We start from the raw sequence: 22,146 nt of genomic DNA, 5'->3' as shown, positions 1-22,146 counted from the left end.
TACAGATAATCACTCTTTGGGATTATGAAAGTATTTACCAAGGGATAATCTTATTTGCTTCTATTGTCAAAAGACATATACAACAAGTGAATTATTATTGATAATTAACAACTTTCTTATTGTTTGAGAAAAAAAAAAATTGCAACCAAATCTAATTTTAAAAAATTACAATTTTTCTCGGTTAAAAATTACACTATTATTATAAAATTATATGTAAATTGAAAGAAAAAAAATTTCTCAATGTTGGCAAATTATCACGTTTGGATAAAACAAACTTGGCTTTTTTTATGTAAAAAAAAATAAATAAAAGCAATTTAGTACTTTATATTGTCGATGTGGAAAGAACATTATTCAATATATATGTATATGAAAAGTATCTGTTATTTGCTTCAAGCCTCAGGACCGGAAAAAGAAAAATTATCGTCCTCTGTTCTGTACACTGTGGAATATGGTACGGAAATTGTGATTTACTTTCCCTGTGCATAATGCGCAGGATATAGTCAATAGTAGGCTATCTTGTATGGCTAACCGACTGGTACTATATATATATATATGTTAAGTAATGTACCATATTCGTACATATATACAGAAGCTGTTTTAACACCCTTCATTTCATGAATAGTCTGTAGAGCAATTCACTTTTTTCTAACATTTTTATTGTTATTATTATAATTCTAATAATAATGATAATTATTATTATTCATTAAATTATTATTATTAAATTTTTATAATTATTTATTTATTAGGTATTATAATAATAATAATAATTGTTTATTTATTACTATTATTATTGTTATTATTACTATTATCACAATTATTATAATTTTTTTTGTTTCTTTTTTTGTTACTAGCTATCAAGTATCTTGCAAATTCATTCAAAATTATTTTACATAGTCATGTATGTAGAAGTCCTTTGCATATTTACGATCTGAAAAACACTATAACGAGGGCAATCATCGAATTCCATGGAATCATATAACTTCTTTTTTTTTTTGCATTTTACGATTATTTTACTATATGCAACTACTGATTTCATTCGATCTTGTCGATTACTATCATTGTGTTTTCGAAATTTCCAAATTTTATTTTTAAATTTATAAGCCAGGAAGCAATTCACTATATACATATATAGCTAGGAGAAAGTATAAAATAGAATTTAAGAGATTCATTAATTTTTTTTTTTATAAGAAATAGATTTAAATTTAAATCTTCGGAACAACGATAAGTTTTACTGGAACAGGGATATATGTTTCTCTAGAATAGCGAAAACTTTTGCTATTTCAGTGAAACATATCGCTGTTCCAGATAAAGATTTTTTTTGTTAGTAATTTTTACTATTCAGTGAAAATTTCAACTGATTTGAATTAGTGAACCAATTTTCACTAATTTAGAGAAAAAAAATTTTTTGAAATAAAAAAAATCCCTTTTTTTTATTATAGGTGCTGTGGCATTTGGACATTTTCCGACGGAGTTTCAGAGAACTTTCCGGCCATGCTTGCATGCGAGAATCATGTATTTTTTGTGCCCTCAAGGTAAGAGAAAAAAAAAATTGAATTTTTAAATTTCGGTTTTTTTTTTGGATTGCAAGTTAAAATCAACGATCGGATTTAAAGAGAAAAACTGAGAAATAGAGAGAGAGAGAGAGAGAGAGAGAGAGAGAGAGAGAGAGAGAGAGAGAGAGAAACAGAAAGTTGGTGAGTCATCCATACAGAATTAGAAAGGCCTTAGAGGAACTTATATTGGGTTTTAGGTTTTAATATATGCCTATATGGATTATCATTGTGTTTGCCATGACTAGAAATATATATTGAAAGATTATAGATGACTCCTGAGTCACTGGTTCCATTTTTAATACTATATAATATTAAAACTAATATTTTCTTGCTACGTATAGTATTTTCTACTATACTATACGGTTACGTATCGATAGGACGCGATGCTGCTTGTAACGGACCTCTGGACCACAACTCCCGAGGTCCTTTCTCCCGCGAGATTCTCGAAGCTCAATTCTCATTGGTTCATAGTGCCTCCGAAGGTTCTTGAGCCGATGTTGTACTCGTTTTATTGTTGGCGCGCAAAGATTGGCTCTGACCTTTGTTCAACTTTACCGCGCCACAAGCTTCGCATCTAGCCAAACATTATTTTCTATCATTTCATTTTCAAAATTCTTCAATTTTATTTCTATTTATTTATTTTTTCTTTCAACATTCCTCGTTTTTTTTCTTAAAATTTTGTAAAAAAAAAAAAAAATTTCGAGTAAATCAAAAATATTCTAGAAGGCAAAAATGATTCTTTTTGTAAAGTTTTTCAAAAGAAAAATGAGTTTTCAAACTAGGTAACAATATTTGAGATTCCCTCCGATTCTCACGGATTTAATTAGTAATCTTTGTAAACTAATTGTACTTGGCTAGAGAGAGAGAGAGAGAAAATTATCTTGACTTCACACGAACTTCCCGGGAACTCGCGGATAACGTCTAACGAAAGGAGTTCCACTTTTGAGTTCTCCCTTTGCTCCATCATGATCGTTTAGAAATTATAACACAAACATCCATTTAAAAAAAAAAAAAAAAAAAAACCCTGGATTCATTCATCGTTTTTCTCAGTAAAGTACATATTTCTGATTCATTGCAAGGAAAGCGGATTTGAAAGTTTTTTATATGTCATCCTTTTATTAAAGAGGATCCAGGATATAAAGTCTCTTTTTCAGATTCTAGTTGATATATATACAAATAAATATAATCTCTTTAATACAAAACGGAGATTATTTTTATATTTTTTATTATTTTCAGTACATTATGTAGTACATATTTTCTCCAATAAATATTTCTATTACGTTTATTTGAGACAAATAATAAAAACTATTAGAATCAACTAAATTTTTTGTAATAAAATTTTTCCAATAAATTAAAATATTTACCTTAATGACGAATTTTCAGCTTCAAGGAGATTCTTTCAAACTAATTAGCCCTCGGAGATCCCTACTTTCAAGTTAAATTTTCCATTCAGAAAATGTGAAAAATAACCGTAAAAAATAGACCGAGTTCTAAAAAGTCTGAATATAAAGAATTCTGTGTCCTTATATCGAGGATAGAATCTGCAAAAAAAAATTAAAATTATTATTATTAAAGCTCTGGCTGTCGATATAAGCAATTTTTTTTAACAAACTCCGTAGACCTTTTTAAATAAAATTTATTTAAAACAAATGTTTATTTGGCTCGAGAGACAAATATATATATATATCTCCCTCTCTCCTCTGGTTGTATATACATTTTAATTTCTCTAAACTTTTGAGCTTCTAATACTTTCTCAAAAGGAAAACTTTTATTCTTCGAGAAGACTTTCTCTTTATAAAAAATTGACATTTTTTTTAAATCAAATTTTATTTCATAAAAATCAGATTTTCCATTAATTAAATTCATTTTTTTTTTTTACTTCATTTATTATATTCGTGATTCAATTTATCTGATTTCTTCTTTAAAAATAAAGAATAGAATTCAAAACGGAACAATATGTATACAAAGTGTTTCAAAACGAAAAAAAGTGACCATAATTTTAAAAAAAACTAACCCATTTTAATTGACCATTGCAAATGAAATTTATGTTCGTGTTTCATTTTTGTTAAAAGTGCATGTTCGTGCTGAGGATTTTAAAAAATAAGTGTGACTTTTAAAAACCGGAAATTTATGAAGCACCTGAGATACAATGAAGTAATATGTTAGAAAGAGAGAGAGAGAGAAGTAGAGGTAGAAAGAAACAACATGAGAAAAAGAGCCCACCTATAGGGCCAATAGTTATTGTGTATACATGGACCAAAAGAAAATCTACCTGTTGCTTCTCTCAAACGGCAGGTAGTTGGTCCTAAAATAGAATAGGGACAAAAAACAGGTTTGACTGGAATACTAGATATACATGGTGAACTAAAAATATCCAAGGGCTTAAATCCCTTTTTTCTTTATTCTTCATTTTGAAAAATTCTTTTTTTCTCTCTTGAGATGGACTTTTAAGATGAACGTACAACAATGTTATCGCACGTGTTCATCTTCAAAATTCTCTCTCAAAAAAAAGAATTCAACTTCTCCTTTTCACCTCAGGAGGGCAATTTTTCAAAATAAAAAATTAGTTCTTGCCCCGTAAATTAGTTTTAATTTATTATTATTTTTTTTTCTTTTGAATAGATTGTCGAGATTTATTTTATTCACGAATTTTACAACTCTGTCTATATGTCTGTCTGCATGTACAATGTGCCTTTATCGATAAATCAATGAATTAGATAAGATTTAGAAGCAGTCGGTAAATGTGTAATCTGTATTATCAAGGGTAGGTAAAAAGAGTGGTAATTTTTACTTTCATAATTGTTAAAAATATCACTACTTTCACATGCCCTTAAAAAAATTATTTTTTTTAATATCATTATAAAAATTGAAAAATATTGACTATATATAATTAGGTTCGAAATTTATGCCATTTATCTCGCAAAACGGAAGGAAGAGAACGTCTGGAATTTAAACAAGATATAATCCTTAAAATGTTCTCTCCAGATTGAAAAAGTTGGAGGTCCGGATGCAATTTGAAATTCCATGTCCATTTAATTTATTGTCGAAAGACTATGGTCCAGTGTGAATTGCTGGATGCTTGGAATGAATCACGCATTCCTCCTATATGTTAGGGGTTCAAAAATTTCTTGGTAATATATAATGAAGATGAACTCTCGATCTCTAGCTTCCAGGCCTTAATTTTAGGGTCTTGACTTGAACCTTAGACCTTTTTTTTCGCACGTAGAGCGTCTGACATTTCTTTCAATATCCCAGTGAAGAATTTTAAATAGTTTTTTGAATCATATTGTTCGCTCTCACGTTTTCTATTCATATGGGTTATATGTTGAAATTTTTTGCAGGTATATAAATGACTCCATGCTGTCAAAATTTTGAAATAATAATCATCAATTGAGAATCGATATTTCATATTATTTATAATTGAGAATTTTATTTCATTTTTAAAACCATTTGTCAAAAAAAAATTTTTTTTTCATTTTTATTAAATCAGTTGATTTTCATTTAAATTCAAAGTATTTTGAATTTTTCATATCTAAAGTATATTTATTTCAAAAATTTATTCATGAACCTGATATATATAGATTTCAATTTTTTTGAAGGGATTAACGGTTTATTATTGAAATTTAAATATTTCGAAGCTGATTATATTGCCTATATATATATATATATATATATATATATATATTTATATAGTTCGATCTCAATCAGTGAGGAATGATAATTGAAACTTTCTTTTCGAAATTAATATATAGAAAAATAAATAAATAAATATGCTAATTGTTTTTTGAACTATGTATATACAAAATCGTTAGAAAACAATTATAATTTGTGATATATAATTTAATTTTAATGAATTGATATTTGCATTAGTTATTATTTTTTGATGGAACTTGAAAAAGATAAAACAAAAATAAAATTTCTTTTTTTCTTTTGTCTGGAAAAATTTCGTATAAGAATAGAAAAATTAAAAACCACTAAAAAAGACTAAATTCTCAAAATTTTTTTTTATATAGAATTTCGACAATTCTTCTGGTGTAAAAATGTTGTTGTTTTTTTTTTTTAATTTCTAATTATAGAGATTGTAATTAGCAATTAATCCAATTAACATACTCTATACTCTTACAATGAAAAATATTTCACAAGTGTTGTCATTATTCCGCAATGGTTTTGTTATTTGCAACAATTTGCATATACGCGATTCTCCTTTTATTTTTTATTATAAATTTTTCAAAAGAAAAATATTTTTAAATATATGGTAAAAAAAAAAACATTTTTCTTTAAAAAGAAAATTGGATATTATATTTCAATATAATAAAATAAAATGAATATTTAAATTCTTCCCCTTGGAATTTAATCAAAAGAAACTTTATACATTATATTCAAAACTCTTCTTCAAAACGAGAGAATGAAATGCAAAGCATCAAAAACTTCTTACAATCTCTCATTATAATTAATAACTCCATCAACTCTTTTTCAAATAAAATACTCTGAAGAAGAAAATCTCGAGAAAAAAAAAAAAAACTGAAAAATATTTCATTCAATTTTTCAACAACTAAAGTTTTGCACACATATATATATATATAGATATATTTTGTAGAGAATACTATTTTTGCGACGGAAGTGCACCAGGTTGAGCAGCCAACCATAAATCCAGAATATAACAATTTTTCAAGACCGTTGATGATATACTACTATTACCAGTACTATTATTATGGTAACAATGACTGAAAATATGTGTCAACTTAAAAAGAATTTTTTTTTGATAAAAAATGCGATATAAAAATTCCCTTAAAAATTTCTAACAATTTTTAAGTCATTTTTTCACCTAAAACTTTGATTTGATTCTTCATTTTTCCGATTTTATATTATTTAATCTCCACAGAAAATTAAAAGGCATTAAAATAAGCTATTATTTTAATCCAATTTTGCTTATTTTAATACCAAAATGGATTAAAATAAGCAAAATTGGATTATAAAATAATAAGCGTTGCAGCTTATTTTAATGCCTTTTAATTTTCTGTGTCATCATTGTCCTGATCATTGTATAATGAATCCAATATATAGGGATAAATATTCCCTCAATTATATGTGTAAATTCGAAAAGAATTTTTGAATAGTAAAAAATGAACACTTCTCAGACGAAATTATAATACAAAAACCATTTCTCCCTCTCCTTTTTTTGGGCCCTCAATTCTCGTATAAACTCAAGGCACATTGCTTGGGTGAACGTAGGACAAGTAACCGGATGACGTCATTGGCTTCAGGTCTATTGGGTAGGGGGTTGAGTAGAGAGATCGGTGGTCCGTTTATACATGTTCAGGGGTGGGGGCGGCTCGCCAGCACTCGGCAAGTCGCTGCCATCAGGTACGCGCACGGTGTTTTCGGTCTGCAGGTAATACTTAAAAAAAAACCTGCTTTCAATTTCTTCTCAAATAAATATAAAAAAAAAGAAAAAATAGTGCCAATTTTAAAAACTACCGTTTTTTTTTCTCATCACTATTGTGATTAGTGGATATTTTGGATTAATCTATATTCAACAATCAGTGTTTTGTTATAAGTGAAAGTGAATTATGAAATTATAATCCAACTTTGATATTTTGTTGTGATAAAATTCAACCACGTGGCTAACAATCTAATTTTCTTTTTTTTTTAATAAACAAATTTTTATTTCTTCGTTTTAAGAAAGACGCTTTAATAATCACGTACATACAATGTCTGAAACCAAAGACGAGTTGAATCTTTGATGAGATTGCATTAAACGTTTTTTGAACAGATCGAGAGTGGATAAGGAACTAGAAAGAGAAGAGAGAGAGAGAGAGAAAAAAAAAAGATCCTTGTTACCACTAAGACTGTCGTTTCAAATATTCAAGGACTCACAAAAATTCACCTTCTCAATATATTTTTTTTAAAACCGTTTAAATTCACTCATTTCTTTTTTTTAAAAAAAAGCTTTTGTTATAGCAAATAAGATAATACTTATCTTGCTGTAACGTGGCACCCACGAGGACAAAGAAAAGCAAGGTGTATATTAACACCATAGAAATGTGTCCAAAAATGAGAGATTATATGTTCAGATAAACATTCTTATCATCCTGATGAAAAATCAACAGACGAAGGAAATTTATTCCCAGAGATTTCGAAAGTTCTTTTGCATAATATATAACTCCGGCCGCACTTTTTTTTTTGGATCAGTGTCCCGTTAACCTACCTAACGGAAAGCGAGTTGTAAAAATTTATAATGAATGAATGAAAAAATTGAAATTTAAACGAAAAATAATGCTCAAGTGGATTAAAGTTCGTCAGGATTTGTCGTCCTCGACAATTATTGACAAGAGCAATGATGAAACGGATGTTCAACCAGTTAAGGAAGACGAAGATGATAGTGGAATGGAGAGGGAGGATTCACCCGCCGTCGATTTGAGTCTTCTCAAAAAAGTACGACATTCTCTAACAATTTTTTTGTTTTCTTTTAATATTTGTTAATTTCCTGTAATTTTTTTGTTTTTTTTTTTAATATCGGAAATTTCTTCAATAGAAGCTTTTTATATATTTCAGATTTCGCTATCTCTGAAGTATATGTGAAAAGTGTTGGGAGTATTTGGTACACGGTTCTTTGAAGCTTGTCACGCCCAATACATATCTCCCCCCACCAATCGATAACCATCTTCTTGCAAGTATTTTATGGAAGTGAAGGCATATATTATAGAATTTTAGATGAGAGCGAAAAAGTTGACTCTTGTCGGAAGTCGATTTCATACTTTTTTTTTTCATCAAATAACCTGATATCTTAAACAACATCCTTTAAAGATCTAACTTATATAAATGGAAAAAAAATTTTTTTTTAAATAAAACAAGTTTTGTTTGTACCTTTGGGAATTAAATGCTCGCGCATTTATGAATGCAGAGGAAGTTTATCCAGCTGTTGTTTTGTTAAAAAAATGCTGATCCTATTTTCATTTAAATGAAAAACTCTATTATAATCTATTCTTATATTGTAATCGACATTTCTTGCCTCTCCGTAAAGGAACATGAATTTAATATATTTTTTTTGTGTATATGATCTTTAAAAGAATATCTAAAATATAATCAAGAAATTTTTGACAAGACTTTTAATTTTTATAGCTCTGAATTATGAAAATGAATTTTAGAGAGACAATTAAAGATTAAGGACCCAGATGCATTAGTGATTTTATTTAGAACCGGTTCTAGGGAATATTGCAGCATAACCCTGACAGGTTAAATGCCCTGAAGGTACAAGAACCTACTTTCTATATTACCAATGCCTAGGAGCTGTATATTAAATTTTTATATATAATTACAACACATGACTAAAAGTCTCACTAAAGAATTAATAAATCCATCAGGATTCGATTATATATACATTTAAAAACACATGTTTGCTTTTTTAAATCCGTAATCCAAAATTGGAAATCGGAAGAAGAAAATGCGGAAATGCTTTCTCTGTATATAAACCTTATATTCCTGTTTAATATATATACATATATATATCTAATCCGCGATTTCCTTTTTCCCTATAGAATTTTTCTTCGAAGAATCATATTTTTCCAATTCTTTCAAGTTTATAATCAACTTCTTTTAATTTTTTTTTAAATTCTTTAAGAGGAGATAAAGGGGATTGTTATAATTATTTATTTTCCAATTGTTATAGAAATCCGATTGGTTTCTGTAATAAAATTTTACCTACATGACAAATCGCTTTAGTACTCTTTTTTTAATGAATGAAATCATAATTCTTTTGTTAAAGATTGACAATAGATCTTAAAGATCAAGATTAATCCTCTAAAAATAGACAATTAAGAAAGCACTTTTAGATATCATCCAGGATTGGATTTTTTAAAATCATATTGGAAAATTAATAAAAAAAAAATGCATGTCAATGCATAAAGAAATTAATTTTGAAATAGAGACCATTTTAAATTACTGTCCTGCAATCCTTTATTTGTTAAATGTTGGCGTTATATAAAAAAAAAACGCGGGTTTTCTTTTGTGAAAAAGAACGTTGTTCTCCTTTGACTATTGTACCTTTTTTTTACATTGAGTCTTATTTTCGAATTTGTCCGGGGGTTTTTTTTTCACAATTAGAGCTCTTGGTCAATCCGATGAATCGAATATAGCCCTCATGATTCTATTCTTCGTAAGATCTCTTTAATATATATATATATATATATTGAACACATCACATCTTTTGTGTTACAGGACCTGTTCTCCCAGCTGCAGTTTTCGCAAGAAAGCGCTTTACCACCAGACGCTTTACGTCGAGCCCTGGCTGAGAGTTTTCTCGATCAGCAAAGGTTTCAGCTAGGTTTTATGGATGATGCTGCTGAATGCTTTGTAAGTATTTTCCACGAAAACTATTTGTCAGAATTTTATTTAATTTTAAATGTTCCTTTAAATCCATACAATTTTTTAATTTAAAAAAAAAATATTCCAATTACTTGCATCCATGATTTTTTTCCATATTCTGATGATAGAAATAAATTTTCTCCCTCTCTTGTAAATGATCTCATCCTTCTAACAATTCAAAGATTTCCAAGAAAAAAAAAACTCTCTTCTTTAATTATATCTCATTAAGAGAAATCACTATACTATAAAAATTTTCCACAAAATAAATTCTGCATGAAACAATAATTATATCCAATGATCTTATGGGGGAAAATTATTTTCTTCTTAATTATTTTTTTCCTTTATATATAGCAAGTAAAAACTAGGCTACTTTTGAGCAATATATTGAATATTTTAAATATCCTTGAGAAAAGGAGATTAAAAAAAAAAGTGTGTTGTAAATTCTAAAAGCTGTTTTTTCCTCCAATAATCCTTAAGTTGAGCACGCGTAATGGCGTCCACTTATAAACATTATGGAGTGCAATCGTTCAAGTATCAAACGACATAGACTACTTTCTCGTTTACATCACAAATTCTTTTTGTCTATATATACTATATGCATATATATTTCGAGTCCAAGACCACTCCTCTTATCGGCTCAACTGTATTTATATGCGATAAGAACAAGGACAGTGTATAACAATTAGCATTCCGTTATCCTAAGAGAAACTGCGTGAAAATTATGCATATATACCATTTAAAATGTTATTAACCATTTCATGGTGTCCATTTACTTCCTTTTATTATCAGGAAAATTTCTAAAATCATTTTTCCATTCATTAATCACTTCCTTAATAGAAAATTATTATTATTATTATTATTATTAATAGAAGAAATATATGATTTCTCTAATCAGTGAATTTTTTTAAATGAAATATTTTCATCAATTTTTTGATTTACAGGAAAATATTTTGTTGCGAATTCATTTGCATATTGCTAGTGGAGAAGCAGAGGATATGTGTAGTGCTCGGCATTGTGTTCCACATCAGAAATTTGCAATGACACTTGTCGAGCAAAGTGTCTGTGAAGCTTGCGGTGCCACTTCAGAGCCATTGCCATTTACACAGGTATGTTGAAATATTAAAAAAATTTTGTCGCTAAACCTACTGATTTGAATTATTACTGAGAAAAATATGCTATTGAATCAACAGCATTACTGCGCTAAAGGCATAAAAATTATTTATTCAAAAGTATAATGCTGTAGAATTTATATATTTTACAAATTCTATAGCACATGCTTCAGAATTAATAATTTTTATGCCTTTAGCAGAAATGCTATTGATTCAATAATAGCATATTTTTCTCAGTGTAAAATTAAATTACAAATTCAAAGAATTAATTTCGTTAGAATTTGTGAAATAAATATTAATTAAAATCTAGAAAAGAAGAAATAATTTTTAACTTAAAAATGTTTAAGGAGAACAAAATCTCATTTCACAAATATTATTTAAAAATTTGAAATGTATATTTTCCCATCATTTCCCCTCTATTTAAGTAAACATGATCTGAAATTGTTCGTTTCACAATATTAGATCTCTTTTTTCCACCCACGTTTCCTCGAATTTGAGTTTTAGAGGAGCACCTTGCCTTTTTCCCACGTCATACAGGTAGAAGCATCATAAGTCTATGGAGCACCACTACCTGGAATAGGGAAAATGTGTTCTCTCTTCATATATATAGGGCTTTGGAAACCTTTTGTTAGAATCAAACATAAGGTCAAAAGATATTTGATGAGAAAACGTGCAGAGTAAAAGAGACGAAATCTATTGTATAGGGGGTGGATACTGGATACTGAGCACGTGGGAAACACGAATCAATAATTCTTCACGAATAAGTCTAACTTTTTTGTATTGAGAAAGGTCGAGGCTTGCACTCTATAGGGATAATATTGAGGTTTCAAGGGACTTAAGCCACTTAGTAAAGAAGCCGGATTTCAGATATTCAATGCCATGCAGCGATTAGCTAATCTTGATTCAATGGCTCATTGCGTTTATCCAGGGAAATTTTTATCGGTCAATGAACTATGAAAATCTTAAATACTTTGGTGTGCTTTGTTTTTTTTTCTCGCTTTATTTCATCTTTTGAAAAAAAAATAAATTCAAAGAAAAATCTATTCCAATAAACAAGTGTGAGTTCAAATTCGAGACTATACAGCCTGCGTTAATTAGAGATAATTGGATATGAGACACGCTTTGAAAATCGATCAATTATAAAAAAAAAAATTGCGTCAATATTTTGCAAAAGTGGTTTACAAGCGACGTGTCTTGAATAACAATTATTGGTCAAGTTTCCTAAGAATTTCTCTCTCTTTGGAGTCACATTCTTGTATCGATTGCAAAATATTGAAACTGTTGTAAATTCTTTTTTTTTAAGCCACTTCAAGTTTCCATGCGCCGAAAAATGATATTTTTGCTGATTCGACAAAAAAAAAAAATAACCTTATTTTTCAAATATTTTAGATTTTCTTTGTTGATTTTTCTATTTACTCCGTGTCTTCGACTTGAAACGTTTATTCTTTTTCTCAGGTTCATCTCTATTTTCTTTTTGTTTCTTTGCTATTTTACTTTTATTTTTATCCTCTTGCATTTATTTTTCTTTGCTTTCTCTTTGTCAACTTGTTTCAGAGACTTTATTTTGGTTCATTCACAATTTTTTTGACTTTTTTTTTCCAAATTCCTGAAGAATTGAGAAATATATAATATTATAATTAAAAAATTTGATTGACAAAAGTTTTGAATTTATTTCGTAACTAATCCTTGGTCCACTTTCATGCACAGATTCAAAATCGAGATTAGTTTTTCATGTCACGTACGTTTATACATATAGGAAAGCATATCGTATCTTGTTCGATTGTTCTTATATATGTACCGTTGCACATATAACACTTTTATATCAAAGTCTGGCGAAACTAAACGTGTATATGTCTCACTTGAATTGCTTCTATAAATTATAATTCTTAATGTAAAATTTTCACTAAAAATGAATGTGATGAACATTTTTGTGGTTTCATTGTTCATATATATATATATATATATATATATATATATATATATATATATATATATGAAGTTACATAATTTCAATTTGCCTTGACCGCAAATATCATCAGCATCAGAAAATAAACAAATATAAGCGTGAGAAAACTAATCGTATGATCCTAATTTTTGCTTTCGATTAAAATTTCTTAATTTTCTTTTTTTTTTTAAAAAAAAAAGAAAATACAAATTCTTGACTAAAAATACAATTTTGCAAATAATTTTTATTTATTTAATTTCACTATAAATAAACAATGAAATCAGTAAATGAGAGGAAAAATCCGATTAGAAATTTGCAATATTTCTATCGGTCATGGCCGATTGCATTTTCATATATGTATATATAGAGACTTTGAACTGTCAAAGTAAGAGTTCGCAGACTTCAGAAAAGTTTCGCAACTCACAAGTCTCGAGACATTTCGGTCGAGGGCAAGTTTCCTCAATTCCTTACTGAGAATTGATTTTATAAAACGTTTCAACCATCAATAACAAAACTGAGCGTGTCATAAATTTCGTTTATATATATTCTTTAAAATCCATAATATTATGGATAATACATTAATAACATGGATGAAGAAATAAGAAAACATTATTATTATTAAATTCTTGAATGTAAAACATAATATTAATATCTTTATATTTTAATGTTAGTTAATCGTGATTTAAAAAAATTATTTTTCTGCTCAGTGAAGCATGATTCTATTATTTTAGTTTTATTATATTAAAAAAATTTTTTTTTTCTCATTCTATTAGTTTAGAATTAATGAAGAAAAATTCAGTTTTCCAAGTTATGGAAATTTTTTTTTTTCCTCATTGAAATTATTTTTCCCTCGACTTGAAATTCCTATAAAAAATGAGAAAAATGTAATTTTTGTTACAGATGGTTCATTATGTATCGGCGTCGGCGTTAACTTCTCAAGCTCGACAAACGCCTCCAGCTTCAAGATCGAGTCCAGATTTGTTTGGACAGCTTTTACGTCGAGCTGGAGGAATGGGCGATATTCGCGATTGTCCGGTAAGTAAAAAAAGTTTAAAAAAAACGCAATTCAATACCCTCATTAAAAACAAAAACTTCTTATTGATTTCCTTTGTTGAAATCGAAATTATTTTAATATATATCAATTATTTTTTTCAGAGCTCTTGTGGTGCTAAAATTCAAATATGTCGAACTTTGATGAATCGACCTGAAATCGTTTCAGTCGGTGTTGTTTGGGACAGCGAACGACCATCACTTGATCATATAATGGATGTTTTTGCCACAGTTGGCACGACTCTTCGATTAAGTGACGTTTTTCATAGTGTTGTCGACTCAAGATGGGGTGCTTCCACTGTACATAATCTCGTTGGAGTTGTTACATATTATGGAAAGCATTATTCAACTTTCTTCTTTCATACAAAATTAAAGGTACATTTTAATTCTCAATTAATACTAATTAAATTAACAACTATAAAACTTGGAAAAGCTAATTAAATAAACCAGTAAAATAAAACTATAAATCAATGATTTTATATTCTAAAAGTAGAATTGGGTTGTGAAATTAGATCCGTGTGTTTAAAAAAAAAAAAAAAGAAAAGAGAACTGCTTTTATTCTTTCGACTGATTGTGAAACTCAATTCTAGGTCTGGATATATTTCGACGACGCGACCGTTAAGGAGATTGGACCCCGATGGGAGCAGGTCGTTGAAAAGTGTAGAAGAGGTCGATATCAACCGCTTCTATTGTTGTACGCGACCCCGGGTGGTACGCCTGTCAATACTGAGAATGCCCCGAAGACCATCACTCCATTTCCCGATGGAAATGGACTTAAGACACCACCGAAAAACAATGTTCGCCGATCGATCACTCCAAGTCCAGAAAAACCGGCAATTAATAATACTGCCAGGAGGGCAATCACTCCCAATCCTGATAGTCCAACACACGTTTACACACAACGTCGAATTTACAGTGATTATCAAAATCTCACTGATATTCAAAATAACATCTTTGCCAATCAGGTAAATATTAATTGAAGAAAATTTCTCATTACTTTTTTCTAATTGTAGAAGAAAATAAACTTTTAGAATTGTAATTAATGTGTTTGGATTTATGTTCAGAGTGTAGATGCAGTTGATGGTGATATAGATGCAAAATACATCAGTCGAAGAGCAGTTGAAACTGTGATGCAACAACAAAAGAAGCAACAAATGCAATTAACGCGAAGTCTAAGCGCAGGATCGGCACCACAGGACGGTATCAATATTCCAGATCATCTTAATGTTCCACGGAGACGGGATTCGGGAAACTGGTCCGGAGATCGAAATAGTGCCTCCTCTAGTTCATCGACAACAATGGAGAATCCTTATTTATATATAGTCAACAAGGTTCAAAGAAATTCCGGTGTTCCTAAGAGTCCAACAAGCAAATCCGGAGAATTATCAAGCAGCAGTAGTGGTCACTACGATGCGGGTTACGATTCCTATTCTCTCTCCTCGACTGATAGCCTTCCACTCCAACAAGGATTAAAGCACAACCTACAGGTGAGTTTTCAAACATTTAAACTCAATTTTCTTTTCCCTGACATATTTCCCTATTTTCAAAACATAATTCGGTATTAAATTTCAGCTTGCTCAAATTCCGGAAGGGTACCAACCACAATCGGGAGATGATTGCGAACGTCTCTGTAAGGAGACGGACGCACTTTTAGATAAGTCTCGAGCTGCCGAAGACGCTGGTGATCTTGTCACAGCTTCAGTTCTCTGCTCTGCGGCGAGTAGTAAAGCGAGAGCAGCAATGGATGCTCCCTACAATAATCCCCAAACTATCAAAATTGCAAGAATGAAGCACAATACTTGCGTCATGAGAACCAGAAGTTTACACAGGAGAATGCTGCAGGAACAAGCCATCGCTAATGGTGATAAAGAAGGTAAATTTCAACATCATTTTTCGATGAAATTTCGAGTAATTTTAGCTTTACAGATATTCTAATGTCAAACATTTTACAGAAGGAGCCCTAGAGGGAAGACATTCGCGAGAGAACAGCAAATCTGGCCAGCATTCGAGGCAGAGTTCACGTGATAAAGGCAATCATTCACGTCAAAATAGTCGTGAACTTTTGGTAAATACACCAGCAGTTGTTGATAAACCAGCTACAAAGAGTATTGAAATCTATGCAACTCTTCCAAAGAAGAAGTCTCCGAGAAATAAAGGAACAACGACAAATGTAATTGAAGACGAGGAATACATGCTCTATGATCGTCCAACCCAACGAACTGGACTTTTTGGTAGAGTGAAGCGTTGTGAGGATGATAAAAAAGACAAAAAACGAGCACGAAGCGAAGAACGTAACAAAAATTCAAAAGACTTTTCCCTTGTACCCACGCGGCCCTCGCAATCATTTAAAATTACAAAACTTGAGAAAAGCAAAGAGAATTTAGAAAATACGAGTAAAAATCAAACTGGAAGTGATCAAAAACAAGGAAAGAAGCAGCACAAAATCAGAAGAAAGTTACTCATGGGTGGATTAATAAAGAGGAAAAACAGAAGCATGCCAGATTTAAGGGAGGGACAAGATGGACCTGTCAATGGCGCTGGATCTTCCAATACATTACCAAAACAATCGGTCGATGATTCGAGTGTTGGACTCAAGGATGCATCACAATCTCTGAGTGGATATCTCTCGGAGGGTCATCTTGAATTCTCTGGAAGTGGTAATGGGAGCATGGGGAACCCGAATTTAGAGAGAAGTCGCCTGATGAGGAAGAGCTTCCACGGCAGTGCTGGTAAAGTTCTGCACGTTGCGAAGGTTCCTCCACCTCCACCCCTCAGGACCACTTCTCAACTTAGCAAGACTAAGTGTTCGTCAGAAGTGCGAAACGAGCAACAAACCGATAAATCTCTTTACCCATTGTCCGACGGACAGGGCAAAACGAATTCGCCTCAAGATCAGAGCAACGCTTATTGGAGTCACATGAATTCAAACCAGGCGAATAGAAACTCTAACTACGCGGATTATTCCTCCGAACCGCACTCCCTACCCTTCATTCCTACATATGGTAGTGAAAGTAGCACTTCTCAGATGAAATATAATAGCAAACCGAGAATACAAGACGATGTTGTGCAATACGCTAATGGAATTCTATTTGAACCAACTTTTGTTGTAACCCGAGCTGATGTCCATAACGAACAAAGTCCCGTCAAGCCAGAATCACTTCCACCTTATCCCGAAAATGGCAATGGATCTCATTCGAGACAACCAAGTGAAGAATTCCCACCTCCACCATATCCTTCAATACCTTCTGTATCCCACTCAAGGCAAGCCAGTGAAGATTTTCCACCACCTCCATCGCCCATCGAAGATCAAAAAGACGCCCAATCCGAAGCTCAACAAATCAGCAGTCTTCTCGCTCAATTACAACTCAAAAGAGATCAAACTCTCGCTGCAGAGACCAAGGACATGAGAATTGACTGTCAAGATGTTGAGGACAAGACTTCCAATGAGAACTGGCTTAGGGAACTTCAGGCAAAACAAGCCGAAATGAGAATAAAGAAACAAACCCTCGTTGAACAAGATATTCCAAAACTTCGATCAGGTATTCAAGGTGGTACTGTCGCTAGAAGAACTAGCGATCTAATGCTCAACAGTATTGGCTCTTTCGATCAGGGACGCGATGTTACCGATTGCTCAAGAGTTGTCACGTCTTCCGTCAAGGACATGGCCGCCAAATTTGAACAAAGCAAGGTGCTGGCACCAAAAGCTGAACAAAAGACCCATTTCACGAATGCGGCCACTCCTTCACCCATTATGGACAACTCTCCAGAAATGTTCAATGCCGAGAATCCTGTTCAGCCTCAGATTCACATACAAAATCAAATACCAAATCACGTCCAAAGTCAAATGCAAAATCAAATTCACAGCCAGATACAAAATCAAATGCAAAATCAGATCCCAATTAATCAGAATTATGAACAAAATGGTCTGCCTGTTCAAGAAAGTGGACTGAACGCTGCAATTCTCTCAATGTCACTAACCTTGCCACACGAGAATGGACTCCCGATTGACTATCCAGAAAATGATATCAGTGAAGTCGCAATGCAAAACACAATCCAAAACACGACAATTTTACCCAATGAAGATGATATTGCTCCCAGAAAAACGAAACACCGAATCGGTAAAAAGAAAAGCGTCTCCTTCTGCGATCAAGTTGTCCTTGTTGCAACAGCCGAAGATGATGAGAAAGCATCCTACATTCCAAATCCCATTTTAGAGAGGGTATTACGATCGGCAATGAATAAACCCGAAACGGCAAAGGTTCTTCGCGAAATCAAGACCCTCCAGGAAGCGGAAATAAATCGTGAAAATTCGACCATGAAATTCCAACAGCACACTCTGCCTCTCAAAAGTGAGGCTGACAGTATACCCGCGACTCCCTTCCAGGATCAACTCAGAAGTGTTAATCCTCTTCCAATTGCCGATGCAAATAGACCAACTTTCGTCCGACAAAATTCAAACGATTCCACAGGATCAGAAATCAAGAATTACGTCTACGATAGTCAAGAACTTAGAGACTCTTATCTAAGTCAAAATGCAAAGATTCCAACATCCTATTCGCCTCAACTTCAACAGCAAATTAGATATTCACAAAGTGGATATCCACAATTCACCCAAACACCATCTGGCTATCCACAGACGCAAACTTCTCATCCTAGAAATCAAGTTCTTCCTCAACAAAAGCCAGCCAGTCCATTTACTGTTCAAATGCACAATTTCCCACAAAATGGAAATCAGAAGAACTCTACAAAAAGTGGCTACCAATATTATCATCTTGAACAACAACACAATCAAATGAACAAACAACTCACGCAACAGGGTCTCAATCAACGAATTATTAATCATAATGCAACTGCAAGTCATAACGGAAGTCTAAATGTAAGTCACAATGGAAGTTTAAATGGAAGTTTAACTACAAATCACAATGGAAGTCTAACAAGTCACAACGGAAGTTTAAATTCAAATCATAATTCGAGTCCAATTACAGTTCAACAACAATTCTATCCATCAAATCAATCGCCAAATCCTTATCAACAATTTGCAAATCAAAATCAATATCCTCATGGTTCATATCAGGGATATTCTTATCAAACCTCTCCTCAACAACGTGTTAATCAACCACTTCCACAATATCAACCGCCACCAACTCCAAATCCCGTTTATCAACAACAAGTACCACAAAATGGTTATCAGCAACAAAGGCTTGACAATTATCAAAGAGCACCACAACAAAAATTTGAGCAACAAAATGTACTTGCGCCAAATCAAACTTATCCAAATCAATTGCAAAATGGACAAATTCAATCGAATATGAAATATCCAACTTATCAGCATCCGCCTGCACCGAAAAATAAAATTGTTTTTCAAACTGCCGTGAAGAATACAACAACAGTCACACAAACAACATCTGTTGTACAACAAAAAACAACATGTGGAAAAACTTGTCATCTATGCGGAAAAAAAAGTGTCGTTCAACCAGCAATTTATTGTACTGACTGTGAATTTTATATGTCGCGCTTCCGACCTAAGACTTAAGAATGCCATTATTGCTTTTTGATATTTTTTTTTTTTTTTTTTTATTAAAAAGGCGTGGTACTTAAAATGTTTATTTTGTTTCTCATTAATATTTAGCTGAGATTTTTGTCGATATTTTAATTATTTAATTAATTTTAAGATACCACGTCAATGTTTAATGTACAAAAAAAAAGTAGATGTAGATGAAGGTATATAATTAGAAAGATACCGTGCAGCTTTTAAACAACGTGTAAATCCTTTTTCTAAATTTACTGAAATACTTGAAATTTCAAATTATCTAAAATTTCAAGAATTACAGAATACATATAGAATGTAGAATTAGAGAAAATCTATTTGATATAATCATATGGAGAACTGAAAGTATTGATCGTATTTGAATATTCTAAGAAAATATTGCTGATTTTAAAGTATTGAATTTAAATATTGATGACAGAGAATTATTTATATTATAATTATTATAATTATTTTTATTATTATTTTTATAATTATTATTATTATTATTATCATCATCATCGTTTTGTCTTTTATGTATTAATCAACACACAATAGTATTAATGCAAAGCAATACAAGAGTATTGATTAAATTAGCTTTAAGCATAAAATTGAACAAATTATTGATTCTTTTAAAGTTTTAAGTTTCTATTGATTTTAGTCGATATTTCAGCCATATTTTGACAATTTAAGTCATGGCATTAAAACTAATTGTATATTTATAAAAATGTATTAATTTGTTAAGATTTAAGTTTTATGTACAAATTCGTAAAAATCTACGAATCTTCCATTTTTCATCGATAAAATATTTCGTGTACTTATTATTATTATTATTATTATTATTATTATTATCGTTACTGTTAAGTTTTTTATTTCGTGCAAATGTTTGAATTGTTCGCGGCAACAAAAAAAGGCGATATTTCTATATTGTAAAAGACATTAATGTCTTAAATGTGATACTAGAACTTGCTACTTTATATGTTAGATACTATATATATATTCGACGTTATTGTCAAAAAAAGTTAATTAGAATTTACATATATGACGAGTATTCGTATTTTGCCATTCGTATTTCTCTATTTTGTCGTTTATTAAAAAATTTTACGACTTTCATTATTTGAGTGAAAGTTTTATTTTATTTTTATATATATATTTTTTTTTTTTTTTGATAAAATATTGAGATTTATAATATATAAAATTTCTGGTTGGAAGCGTCGATATAGTGATTTACGAATGTAAAATTTGAATATTATATACTCGTGGAGCGGAAGGAATATGATCTCTAAACAAAACGTAGAGTTTATTTTATGTTAATGTGAGCGTTAAAGTTAATGCTTTTGTAATATGTTGTCAAATATTTTCGATATGTGCTAGAATCATTATTGTACAAATTTTCTCATTTTATATTTCATACGTGAGAGTATTTTGTTTTAAAAATACTTTTCTTTCTTGCAAAGCATATACATCATATTTGAAATAAATCAATCTCTAAAAAATATATTTCACTGTCTTCAATTTCTTATTCCCTTATCATCTTTTCTATTAGTTTATCATTAAATTCGTAATTAATTACTTTTATTTGTTACAAATAAATAAATTGGTCATAACTATTTCATTAATAAAATTAGAATAATTATATAGTCGTAATAATAAATAAAATGGATCAAAAAATAGAATCTTGAAGATAAAAAATTAGTTAAAAATTTTTTTTAATTTAAACTGATTTTTTTTCGTTTTTAAATTCAGGAATTTAAAAATTATTTATTATTATTTATTAATTAATAATTAGATAATAATAATAATAATTAATTGATAATTAGATAATAATAATAATAATAATTAAATAATTAATAATTAGGTCCATAAAATACGTAATGCATGGTATGGGGCGTAGGGTCAAAAAAAGGTAAAAACAGCGTTACGTATTTCGTGGACGATGCCTTACTATTATTTAATTATTCTTTATTATTTGAAAAAAAATTATTACTTTAACGAAAGAAAAAAAAACGAAATTATATATCGAAATATATGAAAGATAAAATATTCAGAAAACACAATTCACAAATACATAAATAATATATTATACAATATGCATATTAGCATAATTATTTATTTGTATATTATTAAAAAAATTATCACGAAATACTATAAATTATGACAATATTGTTACTATTTATTTTGTTAAAAAAAAGAAACTCACCGATTGTGAATTATTCCCTTGTCGAATCAATGGCTGAGACTGGAAATTTTATTATCCTTTTTTTCTGCATCATAGTCTGCTTTGGAACTGAAAATAATAAAAAAAAAATTTAGTATTGTAGAAAATAATAAATGTAATAAATAATCTAACGAATGTAAATTCCGCTTCTTTTTAACAATTATTCACTTTATATATGAAAATATTTAATATATAATAATAATAATAATAATAAACTATTTTACACGCTTTGAAGAAAAGGACCTAAGAATAAAAATTTGTATTCCTGTATTGTTTTATTTATAAAATTTGGAGGTTAATTTTTTTTAAGTTTTGATCTATAATCTAATATTTTAATTTATAACATTGTTAAAGCAAAATGATTTTGTAAATATATAATTTAT

The 22,146-nt window shown here is 30.1% G+C and overlaps 1 protein-coding gene and 1 long non-coding RNA gene across 4 annotated transcripts in view; one reads left to right on the top strand and one right to left on the bottom strand.

The window, feature by feature from the left end:
- The window catches only part of LOC127284249 (uncharacterized), a 102,282-nt gene extending 81,237 nt beyond the window's left edge, over positions 1-21,045 (top strand). For 2 of the 3 annotated variants that reach the window (XM_051309602.1, XM_051309605.1), the window contains 9 exons: positions 1,440-1,532; positions 9,771-9,905; positions 10,859-11,023; positions 13,872-14,006; positions 14,127-14,396; positions 14,612-14,986; positions 15,086-15,508; positions 15,594-15,894; positions 15,974-21,045. In XM_051309602.1, the coding sequence (XP_051165559.1) occupies positions 1,440-1,532; positions 9,771-9,905; positions 10,859-11,023; positions 13,872-14,006; positions 14,127-14,396; positions 14,612-14,986; positions 15,086-15,508; positions 15,594-15,894; positions 15,974-19,554 (5,478 nt within the window). In that variant the 3' untranslated portion in view covers positions 19,555-21,045. Of the gene's footprint in view, positions 1-1,439; positions 1,533-6,890; positions 7,989-9,770; positions 9,906-10,858; positions 11,024-13,871; positions 14,007-14,126; positions 14,397-14,611; positions 14,987-15,085; positions 15,509-15,593; positions 15,895-15,973 lie in introns of those variants that run through there. The other variant, XM_051309604.1, reaches the window with a different exon arrangement.
- The window catches only part of LOC127284251 (uncharacterized), a 60,465-nt gene that overhangs the window by 37,316 nt on the left and 1,003 nt on the right, over positions 1-22,146 (bottom strand). Inside the window, exons 2-3 of the long non-coding RNA XR_007843457.1 lie at positions 21,746-21,832; positions 2,918-3,094 (exon numbers count right to left, since the gene is read on the bottom strand). This is a non-coding gene — a long non-coding RNA (uncharacterized LOC127284251). The remainder of the gene's footprint in view (positions 1-2,917; positions 3,095-21,745; positions 21,833-22,146) is intronic.

This window comes from Leptopilina boulardi, unplaced genomic scaffold (genome assembly GCF_019393585.1).
Source record: "Leptopilina boulardi isolate dan_hultmark-lab unplaced genomic scaffold, ZJU_Lbou_2.1 LbouV2_32, whole genome shotgun sequence".
Lineage (NCBI taxonomy): Eukaryota > Metazoa > Arthropoda > Insecta > Hymenoptera > Figitidae > Leptopilina > Leptopilina boulardi.
Note: the sequence above shows the minus strand (reverse complement) of the source record. Positions and strands in the feature narration are given on the sequence as shown.